This window comes from Pelecanus crispus, chromosome 1 (genome assembly GCF_030463565.1).
Source record: "Pelecanus crispus isolate bPelCri1 chromosome 1, bPelCri1.pri, whole genome shotgun sequence".
NCBI classification, from domain to species: Eukaryota; Metazoa; Chordata; class Aves; order Pelecaniformes; family Pelecanidae; genus Pelecanus; species Pelecanus crispus.
Window position 1 is genome coordinate 215,295,834 of NC_134643.1, and position 13,830 is coordinate 215,309,663.

Consider the following 13,830-nt stretch of genomic DNA (forward strand, 5'->3'; position numbering starts at 1 on the left):
AAATGTGATACTAAAACTCACTCAGGCTCCAAATTCCTGCAGGCAGATTTGATATGGGAGAAGGTGCGCCACGCTCTGCCGAAGATGAACACCACCCTACCCAGTTCTCTCCCCCACACAACTTGCAGGGCAATGCAGATGCCTGGTGCCAATCCTGATATGCATGGCAAGAAAGGAGAATAGGGTTTCTTGGGAAGTTGGAAGAGATAGGACCAGCAGGTGAGGTTGGGTAGAGGCTGCACTTGCCGCTCCCCTAGTTGTGCTTTTATGGGCAAGAGAATGCATAAGTCACGTTTTGGTCTGTGAATTTTTATTTGGACTGTATCACCCTAAATATCCCTCTGGTGGAAATTTCAGGCAAGGATTTTGTCATTGGATAAAACTGGAGGCTCTCCTGTTCTTCAAATCAAGTTTAGAGAACATAAAGAAAAGCTAAGAGAATTTAAGTTTCCTTTTCCTTAAACACTGCAGCCCTGGCATGTCCTGTGAGATGTGACTGATTGGGCAGTGTTGAGTCCACCTGATCACCATTCTTCACAAGATGTTTTAGGGTCAAATGGGAACTCCCCATCCAGATACCCAAATTGCAGACCTGTTTTAATTATTTACTCTCTAGCACCACCTAAACGCAGCCCGAAGTAATACAAACCAGCAGTTCCCTTTCAGAGCACGCCTTTCCCCGTGCCCTGAATGTGGCTCTCAGTGACACCCTCCAAGTATCACCAAAAGCATCCTCACCAGGAGATGCACACTGCCCAAGCACCATCGCCTGCCACCTGCCAGTCAGACATGCATTTCCCCAAGTGGCCGGTGGCCTTTGGGCCCTGGCAAGGCACCTGCAGCCCATCCCAGGTCATCACGCCCTGGGTGCCTCTGTTAAGGTTGTTGGGAGGTCTTCTGCTGTCAGTGATGGTGCTGCATGACCTCTTTCACCAGCCACCTACCCACACTGCACTCCTGCAAATTAGAGGCAAAAAACAAATTAGGTTTCCATCTCTGATATGTTTGGAGCAGTTCGTAAGTCCTCCCAACACACAGGCTGATGTGGGGATCTGGGGCTAAGGCTGTAATTGACGTTGTGACATCCATGGTGCTCCAGAAGGAAACCACCCATGGTGCACGTGCAAGGGTCTGAGCTGTGACTGCCCTAAGTTACCCGCACTTGTTTCCAGAGGAGACACCATAATTACACCACCATTGCTCAATCATGGACTTTATTTGAAAGGCAACATGCCTAAAATGCTTCAGCAGTCATTCTGCAGGGCCAGATGGGCTTGACTCCATTTGCTTTGGTGCTGCGTATTCCCAGCTGACCCGCAGGCGCCGTGTCCAAACATGGGAGCCAACACGGCCAGCGAGGCTGCCCACAGTGAAGAGTATCAAGCCTGGCTCTCTAGAGAAACCTTGTGGGCAGCCCCTGTGCAGCCCTTCCGCACACCCAGAGACAGTCTAAATCAGTGGTAGAAAAAGAGGGTTCTGGTTTCGGAAGCTCAGTCAGACCATGTGAGGACACGGCTGTGCTGACAGGGCAGGTCAAAATAAATTCTTTCCACCAAATTCACACCCAATGCAATGGAGAAGTGCTCAGGCAATCCACATAAAAAGAGCTGTTGATACTCAAGTGTAGATATTTAAATGGTCCATTTCAAGTAGACCAGCTTAATCATGCTTAATTATTGCCTTGTTTAATTATTACTCATGCTGAATTCTATTTAAGTTCTCACCTAATCTGTACGTATCACTATTCCTGCATCTTAGGACAGTGACCAAATTGGAGATTGGAGACAGGCTTGAGCACCTGGGGCATTCCAAGATTTGGGATGACAAAACCTTGCGCTATTCTGGTAACAGTGAGGAGAAAATCAAAACTCACTGGGAAAAAAGGGAAGACACAAGAGTCCCTTTGTGTATTTTCCCCTTTTTGAGATTGTTTTCATTCTGCACACAGTGGATAGATGTGCATTAGCTTTGCTGAATTCTGCAATTGAAATTATTCACACTGCTAGTAATCAATAGTGAAAAGTACCGTGGATCAGCAAAGCAGAACTAGACTATCTTGGAAAATGGTCAGATGATTCTTACATGTGAAAATCTCCTTTTATATTTTCTTTGTATGGTGTAACACTAACCAGGCCCTTTTCTAGACAACAGACTATAACTTCAGACATTGATGTGAGGTGAAGGGTTATATGAATGACTGACCTTCTGGTGTCCTCATCAAACTGGAACACAAATATTTTTATTTAATCAGAAACACATTATTATTTTGCTAGTATTACTTTGTCTTTGTTTTCAGAAATTAAAGCCTACTTTGTTCTGTGGAGTTAACATTTCAAAGTAAAAGAAACAGGCATCCAGTTATTCTCCTCCATCCCACCTCCCCAGAAGTGTCCACATTTGACCTGAGTCTCCCATTTCTTGGGTGTGAGCTCCTACCCCTGATCTGTTGAATAAAAGGCAAGAGGAGAAAGACAGTACAGCCTGCTTATGGGCTTTTGGGCCCTAGCCTGGGAAAAGAATGCTGAAAATATTCAGCAAACAGGATTCAAACTCTTGAGCAGCTTTAGATGAATGAAAACAAGTTTTTGATAATAGATTTACCTACTGGGCGATGCCTGGGATTCTTTAAGACTCTTTGATTTATAGAGCTGGACTATAAAATCTGAGAAACAAACCTTCAAGTGACACATAGACAGACTTCTGGGACAGCCAGCCTGCCTGTGTCACTAGACACAGCATCTCCAAGGTCCCTGGAGACACACACTGACTAGAAATCCCTACCTCGTAGTTGTAGTAAAAGTGAGGGGTGGATGCAATCATTGTCTTCCTTCAGTCTCCGGGAAGATCTTGATGGCAGAGCCATACCAGAAAGCCTTTGTAGCCAACTCCTACAAGATCTACTTCTAATTTTGCAGGATTTGAGTAAGTTTTCATGGCTGTCACACCTGTCCTGATTGGTGCCGTAGCTGCTTCTCTGGGTCAAGCAGTTTTTCTTGGCATTGCTTGTGGTGCAGTTGCAGCTCGTGTTGCTAATCAGTGCCCCAGCATCTTAGGCATCACCTGCAGGCAAGCACATTGAGCATGATGAACTGGACGAAGAAGGAGGAAGGAAGACAGAGAGAGAGAGAAAAATGCTAATGAAGATCTCAGTGAACTGCAGTGGTCATATAATGAGTCCTGGTACTGTGCAGCCACTGTCTCCATGCTGGCTGTGCCCAGTGCTCTTGCCACACCTTCTGGAAGGGATAAAGGCCACCTCAGAGACTCAAGAAAGCGAGGATTTTTTTTTTCTCTATTTTACCATAAACTTCCTAGAAGAAAGCAACTTCGTACTTTGGTTTCCCATTGAAAGGAAATGGGGGCATTGCACTCTCTGTAAATACAGAAGGAGGACGTAACATCTTGGAAGAGTTTTAATGCCACATAGCGAAAGCCTGTTTCATTTCTGACACTGAACAGTGCCTCATGGGTGAATGCAATCACCCGGCTATCGCCACTCAAAGGTGTGCTTTGAGTACCTCCCATTTGATAAATGCTGTTTCCAAAAGTCTCCCTTCTACTAAGCATCTGTGCATCCTCAGATACATATTTCTGCATCTTTCATGGTTGAGTTTCACTTAATTTCATTTTTTCATCTATCTTCCTAACCCCCCAAGGAGACTCAGGCAGTCTAGATAGCTTAAAAAGTGGTGGAATGCTGACAGACCAGGACTGCCTATGTCTCTCCTCTTACAGCTATTGATTGATTTGGCGTAAGAGAAGGGCTTTTTGTACTGTGCCTCTGCCAAAAAAATAAAAGGCAAAAATAAACCACTGACAAACAAAGTGCAGATTTGGGCAGGTTCTACTTCAGATGCTGAAAAAGACTTTTTTCATCTCATACAGATGGAAGGAATGTTTTTACACACTGACACCTCCCAACAAATATTCTTTTCACTTCCAGAAGACCAGAATAAAGTAAGCCTGGACCACCAACTTCATGTGAAAGAGGAGGGTCCAGGAGGATATTGCCTATTTTTCTTCTATACCTGTGTCTGGTGTACATTGCTGCTGCAGCTCTTTCCTGCTCTCTGCCAGCTGTTTTCCTGCTCATTGCATCGACCAAAAGCATCTCAAGGCAGTGGTGAGCAGCCTCCGCAGCCCTCTGACCCTGCAGATGCAATGTCCTGCAGTCCCTGTTAATATTTCTTTGCTGAATTTTCTCCCATGGTTTCTCGTGGGATGAAATTACCTCTAAAGTGCTATTGCAGGTCTGGAATCTCTGTGAATTTTTAACTCTGGTGGTTTTTTTATCTTTTCTTCAGCAAAAGACAAGGTCAAGCATTTTGTTGAGTCCAAAAAGACATCAAAGGAAAAGGGGGAGGGAAAAAAACAGCCAACCCTCTGTATAAAGCATTTGAGAGTACTCATGCAGCATATTAGAGAGCAAAAGGAGCTTTCTGGCTCCTGACTGGCTGTTGTTGCAATTGTTAATGTGGTTTTGTTCCATTATTAATGACACCAGAAAGAGAAATGAGGCCTTCCAGACAAACTTGCGAGACTCTCAGATGGCAAAGAGAAGGAAGGAAAAAAAAAAAACCAACCTTAAAATAATGGAAATAAGCAAAGGGAAGGGGAGGGGAAATTTAATATACTGAGCATGTAGCAATAAAAATCTGCATGTGGCTATAGCACTGTAGGGATGGTGAACCAAATCTTTTACAAAGCTTCTAAATCATTCCCAGAGCCTGCTAGTTTAAGGGCACTTTGTAATTAAACCAGGAAAAACTAATTTCTGACAGCCTGTACTATATCGCTTGACACATTTGTGTTTTCTAGAACTTCTGTTTGATAAGCAGAGAAAAATAAAACCAAAGAAGCAACATTAATGGACAAAATCCCTGTAACCTGGAGCGGCGTATCATTAGCCCCATCCGAACGTGGTTGGACAGGATTTCAGTAAAAAGCTTTGTTAGGAAAATACATCATGAATATGCCAAGGTAACTAATCTCAGGATTAACACTCCATTCTGGCTTTCCTGTAAGTCACTGTGAGTTAGCTACCAAACCAGCATCCCTGCAGAAGAGCCGGGCAGGGCGGACCCCTTTGCTCCCACTCGGCAGAAACAGCTCCACTGCCGAAGCCTTGTACTGATGCCCAAGCACCAAAGCCCAGGACCCACCACTGGCTTGTCAGCAGCATCCTCTTCAAACCCCATCCCCAGCAGAAGGAGAGGTCTGCTGAAGCTCATCCCCCATTGTATTTGGGGTGCTGGGAGGCAGGCAGATGCTGGGGGAACAGAGAGAGGCCAAGCATCAAGATTAAATTTGGTTAGACTGGCTGCTAATCAATACTACAGCTATCACCGGTCCTGCTTGAAGACAAGTGATTCGTTCTGCAGTCACTTGGTGATGGGGCTGCATGCCTTGGTCCCCAACACCAGCCCTTACAGTGCTGCTCGCCACGGCCACGCTCCTCCGCAGGCTGCTAGCGGGGAGCCTGCCTCGAAAATCCCCCTGCCCTCTGCTGCGCCACTGCCCTGCCAGCGGGCTCCCCCCTGCCCACAGCGCTCGCCCATTGCTGCCACTTCACACCCCGATGCATTTCTGCTTAAGAGAAACCTCCACCCTTGCAGAGGGGATGTTTGCAGCACGGCAGGAGAAAGTGTTGCTTGCAGTGGGCTCTCAGGGAGAGAGGAACCAGCCAGCTTTCAGATAAACAGCATTTATAAAAATCTGATTAAATGCATTCTTAATACTGGGCCTTTTGTCATATGTGTCACTGTATTTCTTGAGGTGCAGTTTATATTATAAAAACCCAATCTCTAGACATTTTATAATTTTTCCCTGTAAAAAGAAGGAATCTGAAAGCTCTTTGCTGTTAATTGTTGATGCTGAAAACAAACACTCGTTTCTTATCCTGGGACTGAATATTTGACCTATACTGCAAAGCCAAAACTGCCAATATTTGGGAAGAACTCCAGACCTGCATTTCAATTTCATGACTGACATCTGTCTTTCCAATAGAGTGAATTAAATCAATGCAACCAGTGTGATACATTTTCAGTTACTCAAAGTTCAATTCATATGCCCCATATGTTGTGCTGTCAAAATAGGTCACTGGGCCAAGAGCTCAAAAATAATTTAAATAAAGGTTTAAAGAAATGGAAAAGAAAAATGTCATAAATTTATATTACCATGAGACCTTCCTTAATGCTTTGAGGAATAGAACTGCCATGAAGCAATGGGGTCAGGAAGAAATTTTTCCACTGGGGGTCTCAATTTTCAGCAGGGACACCCAGATGTTGGCCTGAGGCAGCAGAGGGGATTTTGCAAAGCACAGGAGCAGCTGAGACAGATGGGGTGCAGAGGAAGCACTTTGTAGGCTGCCTTTGCAGATGAAGTGCAACCACGCTTTCAGGCACCCCCCCCAGCACCACAGCAGTCTGCAAAACCTATGTGAGACCAAATATTCGGGCAGTACGTCTTCACTGACCTCTCTCCCCTATCCCTTCTCCTGACTCCCACTGCCGAAGCTTCAAGACATGCACCAGAAGGCAAGGAAGCTGGAGATTTTATTGTACCCTGAAGAAAAGATGGACCCTGGAGTCCATGCAGATTGCACTCTCTCTTGCCAAAGCCTGGCCTATGTCCTAAGAAGTTCCCCCTGAGTTGTGCAAGTAGGTGTCAAGAATGCAGGTTTGTGAATCCTGCTGATTATGTCGATTCACTATGAATGAGTGACTTTACGCAATTTGATTTAGTAAAAGTTAGAATTTACTTATAGCGAATTGCAGAATTTGATTATAGTATTTTTAATAGCACTCAATCATCAATGATTAATAAAGTAATTAGACAAAATTGATCAAAGCAGTGACTTAGTTACAGATTCGAAGATGGCAAGGTTCACTCTATTACTACATAGAAGCACATAAAAGAGAATTAAATCACACTGAGTTAAAATGATTCATAAAAGCATTGCATATATGTGGAATAAAGCAAGGTGTGTGTGGGGGGCCCTCCCGTTGAGTCACGAGGTTTAGACTAGACCCCCTTGCTTTCTAAACTCCTTCTCAGAGAGGAGCCTAGGTGCGGCTAGGTCTAGCCTTAGTCTCAGACTTGGTCAATGGTTTATAAGGATAAGTATAATGTATATATATGCATATATGTATATCTAGTACATAGGAAAAATATACAAAGGAAATTGGATTATATGAGAGAGAGAGAGAAATTGTATGTAGGGGATACGGAAACCTTCCCATTGAGTCACGAGGTTCGGAATGGACCCCCTTGCTTTCTAAACTCCTTCTCAGAGAGGAGCCGAGGTGCGGCTGGGCCCACTCTTACTCTCAGACTTGGTCAACGGTTTAGGAGAGTAATGCTATAAGAATAGTACAGTAGGAAACCCTGAAGTCACACGGAGGCTTTCACCTGGCTGCACATGAGTGTCTCACTTGTGGGAAAGCCCCAGTGGGAGCAGGTCCCCCACAGCCAAGCCCCGAGCAAGCCCAGCCCTGCTCCTGCTCGGCCCCCTGCCCGGGGCTGTGCTTCGGCCACCCAGAGCCCCGCGGGACTCACTGTCATCCTCACAGGCAACCGGTACGTAGGGAAACCTGCACTTGTCCATGCAGTGCAGGGGGAGACGCGGCTGCCCGGCGCAGAGGGCTCTGGCAGACCCCGGCCGTCCCTCCTGGGTGCGGGGAGTTGCCTTTTCCTCCCACCCACCCTGAGAAGCCTGCGCTGACGAGCAGGCTGGGGTGTCTCTCTTTTTTCTGCACCCTACTAAAGAAAAATTGTCGAGGGGGAAACATGAGGAAGAGGGGGATGGAAGATGTGCAAAAAAGGCCACCCCAGCGTGACTTTTGTCGGTCAGAGGGGCGGCTCTCCTGGGGGTGCATATGGCCTCTGGGAGCATCTGTCCCCGAGCGAAGGTGAATTTCCAGGATTGGGGCACTTGCGTGTTTTCTAACGATGCTTCTCCCTAACTCACGCTGCCCCATGCTTTCTGAAAGAAGGACAAGCATTGCTGGGGACCTCTGGGGACCTGGTGCAAGGAAGAGGGAGCACCCAGCGCTTGTGCTGGGTGCGGTGGGGTGGGAACCGGGCTCACCTTCCAGCGTGGTCACCCGAGATGACCCCTGGGACACAGAGATGCTGCCGCCCAGCCCGGCCGTCTCACCCGCAGCATCACCAGACCCCTCGGGGCTATAAAGTCATTTTTAACACCCCGAAGGGAAATTCCCCTTGCGGGTACGTGTTCCCTTAGCGATCACACACACGCACACCCCCCCCAAAAGCAGCACCCCCGGCCGAGCGTCCCGACCCCCGCGCTCGGTGCCGGCCGGGCTGGGGCTGGCGGCCGGGCTGGGGAGCGGCGGGGCCGGGCCGGGCTGCGCGGCCCCCGTTCGCGCTCGTTTCCTGGCCGGGGCGATGGCAGGCGGCCGGGCCGCGCTTTCCCTCCCTCCGCCAATTGCATCCGCCGTCCCCGCCGGAGGATCGCGGCGGGCCGGTGCGGCGGGCGCCGGGGGGAGCTGCGCCCAGCCCCGGCGCCGCGGCGGGAGCGGGAGCGGGAGGAAGAGGAGGGAGAGGAGCGAGGAAGAGGCCCGGGGCGGGCAGCCCCCGGGGTCGGGCCGCGCTGGCCGGCCCAGCCGCTTAAATGCAAGCCCTGGGGCGCCGGCTGCTCTCTGATGAGACCGCTCCAGGGCTGCCGGGGACGGGGCGTCGTCGTGGGGACCGTCACCCTCTGCCTGGCCGCCGGGTGGGCTCTGCAGAGTAAGTGTCCCCTTCTCCCCTCCGCTTCCTCCCCCGGCCCTTTCCTCCTCCTCCTCCTCCTCCTCGCCGCGCTGCCCCCGGCTCAGCCCCAGCGCCCGGCATCTGCGCGGGGCGGTGTGGGGACCCGGCCGCCCCTCCACGGGCCCCGGCCCCGGCGGCGGCGAGCGCCCGTCCTAGCCCGGCCTGGACCGGGAGTGGCCGGAGAGCGGCTGGGAGGGGACGGGGCCGGCGCTCACGGGGGCTCGGGCCGGCATGGCTGCTCTCTGCAGGCTGGCAGTGCTCTGGGAGGGCTCGTCCCCGCTCCTGCTGCTCGGAGGAAGCGGGCTCGCTGCGCGGTGCCGGCCCGGCCGCCCGGGACGGAGCCCCACGGCCGCGCCCGGCGGGGGCCGCTCCCCCCCGGCTTTCCCAGCGACGGAGGGGACGGGGCAAGGGGGAGGAAACAAGCCCCGGCTCCGCCGCCCGAAGGGCTCCGGGTCCCGCTGGGAAGCGCGGCGGAGAGGGCAGGTGGGTTTCAGCCCGGCAGCCCGCGGGGGGCGAGCGGGGACCGGGCCGGGGCCAGAGGAGGCCGCACGCCCCTGCGCCTGCGAATTGGGGTGGGCAGCGGGGTTGGTGTGCACACATCACTCCTTCATCATCAAGGTGAGGCACAAGCAGGACACCGGAGGGTGGAGGAACTGGTCCCCAGAGTTTTAAGAGCTCCGTTTTAGAGCTGTCCTCCCCATTTTAGAGCTCCTGCCTGGAGGCCCCTCGCTGCCAGCCCTTTGCCACCGGCTTCGCACGCCGCAGGCCTGGGCGCATCGCTGCGGCCGGGTCCGGTGCACAGAGCCCTGCTTCCAGCTTTCATTCCCGGCCAGGCGAATACTTCGGAGCGCAGCAGCATGCCAGGAACGGCAAACTCACTGCACTTCAAGTGGCACCAGTGCCCTCCTCTCCTCAGTGCATGTTTTACTGGGCGTGAAGGGTCTGGTTTTGCAACCAGCAGAACGCTGTGGCCTTGCGCGGGGCACTGCAGATGGGTGTGATGTTTGCTCTCAAGGTTGATGCGGCTTGTTTGGATTAAACCGGTTCAGGTGATCTAGGCGGACTGCGTATTACAAGTATTTTTTAGTGGTTAGGTATCACCTTGCATTTTTTGGCTTTGTGTGCTGGATAGGGACAGAACACATTTGCAAATAATTTAATGGAAGGATTTTTTTTTTTTTTTACATTTACCTTGCAATCACATATTCAGAACAAAGCCATGCCTTTATGAAAAGATAAAAGGGTCACTGTGGTGAGACACTCAGCTCCTGTCTGGTCAGAAACAGTGCAAAAGGCCTTTAAATAAACACACGGAGCTGAAAACAATTAGAACAATTTGCAGCGATTACCAGAGGTTCCCGTCTGTTCTGTTTCTCTAGCTGGCACAAGCCCCTTTTCACAGCTCTGGTTAGTCTCTCCTGCACACCAGCTGAACGGCAGAGCGCAGCTTAGCTGAGGATGCGCTGGGCTCCTCGGAAAGCGTGGTGGCTCTGCAAGGGACCTGGGCAGCAGGAGCATGACAAGATGCCCACGAAGGGGGAATCCCAGGAGTGTTATCTTGGAAAAAGCCTAGATCCTATTTGATTAAAAAATATGGAGTGGCTGGCGCTTTCTCCTGTGCTGGTGCCATGGGTTGAGGACCTGGGAATCAAACTGGCTTCTGGAGCTTCCCTGCCTTACCTTGACCAGCAGAGTTTCTGAGTTCTGCTAGAGATCCCAAATAGAGCGAAGGCAGCTTGTTACTCATTTACCCATCTCTCCCCATTTGTGGTTGCTCTGGAGTTTTGGCCATGGGGGGGTTCTTATTTTTTTATAAGATTTTAAAAAATAATTTTTTCCCTTGGACATTGTTTTTCTTTGCCTTTTTTAACCATTCTTTTCCCTGAAGACTCTGCAGAACCTCCAGGAGCATCCCAAGGGGTCCAGCTTTGTGCTCCTTCAGCGTAGCTGAGGGTCTCATCCTCCCTCCCCACCGGGTTACAGATATTTGCAGCTCACCATTATTTTTTCAGTTCCGCTCTTGCAGTCAGGCTGTTCCCCCAGTCGGAGAGGAGAGTGGGTGAGCTGCTCCAAGCCAAACCAGGAAAAGGCATTCTCACAGGCTTACCGTGTGCTTTATCTGCCTTTTGTCTGGTTTGATTTTTGTGGGTAGATAACCGGATTTCAGTCTCTAGCCAAATGTCTCAAACACACCACTAATTATATTAAAAAAAAATGTATGCCAGTTGAAACTCAGATGTTTGGTGTTCATCCAAATCTTCATGCAAAAATACCCACACGCAGGCAGACATTATTGCAGTTATACATTAAACTAAATGGTCAGTTCAGTTTCCCAGTGTTATGAACAGCTCTGTAATCACATTGGTAGGAACCAGGTGAGAATTAAATATTCTTTCATGTGCATTTTTGCCTGGAAATCATCAGGAACATGAAGTCCAGGACTTCGCATGAAACTGTGTACTTTTGATTACAAGCGATTTATCTGCACTGGCGTATAACTAGCTACCTTTATGAAGCTGTTGTCTCAAATGTTCATTAGGCATCCTGAAAACATGATTAAGTCATCGCCAAGTCTGCACATACTTAAGCCTGCTACAGTTCTTGCTTTTGGGGGATGGTAGTTAATATAATAGGTTACCTTGGCCATGGCAATTAAACTTTCCATTTAAATGCAGGTTTTAAAGGAAAGCCAGTTGCTGATGAATACAAAAGCATTGCTCAGTTTTCAGGAAATGTTATGCTCGCTTACCCAAAAAGACTCTTCCAAACTCTCTTCTCTTGGGTATCGGAACACTGAAACATGCAATTACTTGGCCTGTATGGTGGAAATGTTTCTCCTGACTATCACTGATAAAAAAAATGTGTATTTAGTCTTTAATGTAAGTATGTATGTTCCTTTTATGGTCAGCAGCAAGAAGGAGAAACTGCAAAGCATAATCCATCCTCTCTTAAAACAGACCACTGAGATAGGTAGGATGAACCATGCCCCAGAGGTCCCATCCTGCCCTGGATGGTTGGTGCAGCATCACCTCCACACTCACCACGCTCCTTTGTCTTTCAGCTCCCGGAGGAGTGTCGTTAGTTGTCCCACAACCCAACATCAACGCAACAGTGGCACAAAACATCCTCCTCTCAGTTGAATACTCTTGCAGAGGCATCGCCACCATTGAGTGGAAGCATGTGTCAAGCTGGGGCACCACCAAAATTGTTGAGTGGAAAAGTGGGAATTATGTCAACATATCCACGGTCTACAAGGACAGAGTGACTACTTTTGAAAATGGCTCTATACAGCTTCTGAACGTGGGCATGAGAGATGCCGGCTACTATTTTATCACTGTAACAGAGGAGTATGGAACCAACACCTACGGCACCATCATAGTCAACGTTTACGGTACAAACTAGATGGGAGTTCTTGGCTTTACCCTGTGTTTAAACATTAATCTGCTTGTAATCAGTTCTATAACATTTTTTTTTCTGTTCTCCCTGCAGAGATTATCTATGAAGACTTACATTTTGTAGCAGTTCTCTTTGCATTTCTCGCTGCAGTATCTGCCATTTTGATCTGCTTCATGTGGCTGTGCAATAAATCTCTGCATCTATTTCAGAAGAGGACGACACACAAACTAACAGGTATCTCTAAGAATGCAGTCAAGGTATAGGGTTTTCAAGTCTGAATTTGAGCCTAAAATTCACTTGTGATTGGAGCCATACAGGTGCTAAGTAGAGCCACTGAGAGACAAGACTGGAAGAGCTCAGTTCAGTTGAGCCCACACCTCACTTCATGGAGGACTGCACCCCTCCCTCTCCTCTCAAACCCCACTTTCATCTGTCTTCATGTTTGATCCAGTTGCGGACTCCAGCGAACACTGACTAATATCAAAACCAGACTCTTAACATGCACCAAAGACACTAGTCATGAAAAGCAGATCACGGGAACACAAGGGCTGCACTGAAGGGAACATTCACATACTACAGAAGGAATTTCCAAGCCACAGCCAGGGATATTTGGCCTAGGCAGCAAGACAAGGTGCCACGCTATGGGCCTGGGCTCAGCTCTGGGCACATACTTGGAACAGGAGGTTTCTTTTACCACTTCAAAACATTTCAGGCATTTACCTCCTTTCTTTGTAGGTGCAGATCCACTAGTCGTTTCTTGCCCTGTAGGTATAAAGTCTGTATCTCTTCTCTAATAAGCCCCGTTTAAGCTGTTACAGTACAACAAGCAGCCTAAGTATCAGTATTTTATTAGACCAACACAGATACTCAGGAATCCTAAGCCTCATGGCCCAGACTTTGTGTCAGCTCTACAAAACCTGATACGAGAAGAGATGAATCTGGCTCGAGCCGTCTCTTCCTTTCTGCCGCTCACCTACAGCTCTAAGGGCTGCTGGCTGTTTTCACAGTGCACACACCGCTCACAAGCTTCTCTAGCTACTGAAAATTTGCCTATCATGCCAGCATGTACAGGCTTTTGTTTGGATAAAGCCTCTCCTTCCTCCAGTTAAAGCCAATCTTCCTACAGAGCCAGAGTTTTACAAAGTCTGAATCAGGTACAGTTATTTGGCAGAGTTCAGGAAAACTGCAGTTCTGGAGACTTGCTCTGTCATCTCCCAGAACATGATCCAAAGCAGGGACTGAACTTCTGCCCCAATTCCACCTTAGAAAAGTCCTCCTTTCAAAAGTCACAAAGAGAGGTATAAGGACTGGCCTTAATGGACTTCAGTTTTCATAGTGTCTTTAGTCTTGTATTGGAAGAAACCAGTGTCACTTTAAAGAATGTGAGGGACTCTTTATGCAATTAAATATTTTGAAAATATGTACTTAAAACCTAATTGTAGATGAGTAAGCTTGAGCTAATATTAAAAAGTTCAAAATGTCTCAGCTATTAACACAGCGTTGTTAATTTTGGAAGGCTGGCCTTCCAATCCATTTGCCAATCAATAATAATATCCTTTTATTTGCAGCAAGTACAACTGAAGAGATTGAATTGGAAACCATTGAGTGTTAGCCAAGGATTGCCTCATAACAAAAATAACAGTTCTACCTCAGGAGAATGTA

At 48.5% G+C, this 13,830-nt stretch overlaps 2 protein-coding genes across 2 annotated transcripts in view; both read left to right on the forward strand.

Moving 5' to 3' along the window:
- Positions 1 to 13,830, forward strand: part of MRE11 (MRE11 double strand break repair nuclease) — a 277,276-nt gene that overhangs the window by 184,187 nt on the left and 79,259 nt on the right. The gene's annotated exons all lie outside the window — the stretch shown is intronic.
- VSTM5 (V-set and transmembrane domain containing 5) lies at positions 8,667 to 13,780 on the forward strand. The gene is made up of 4 exons (XM_075727803.1): positions 8,667 to 8,751; positions 11,834 to 12,163; positions 12,262 to 12,402; positions 13,737 to 13,780. The coding sequence occupies exons 1-4, from the start codon at positions 8,667 to 8,669 to the stop codon at positions 13,778 to 13,780; spliced, it is 600 nt and encodes a 199-aa protein (XP_075583918.1).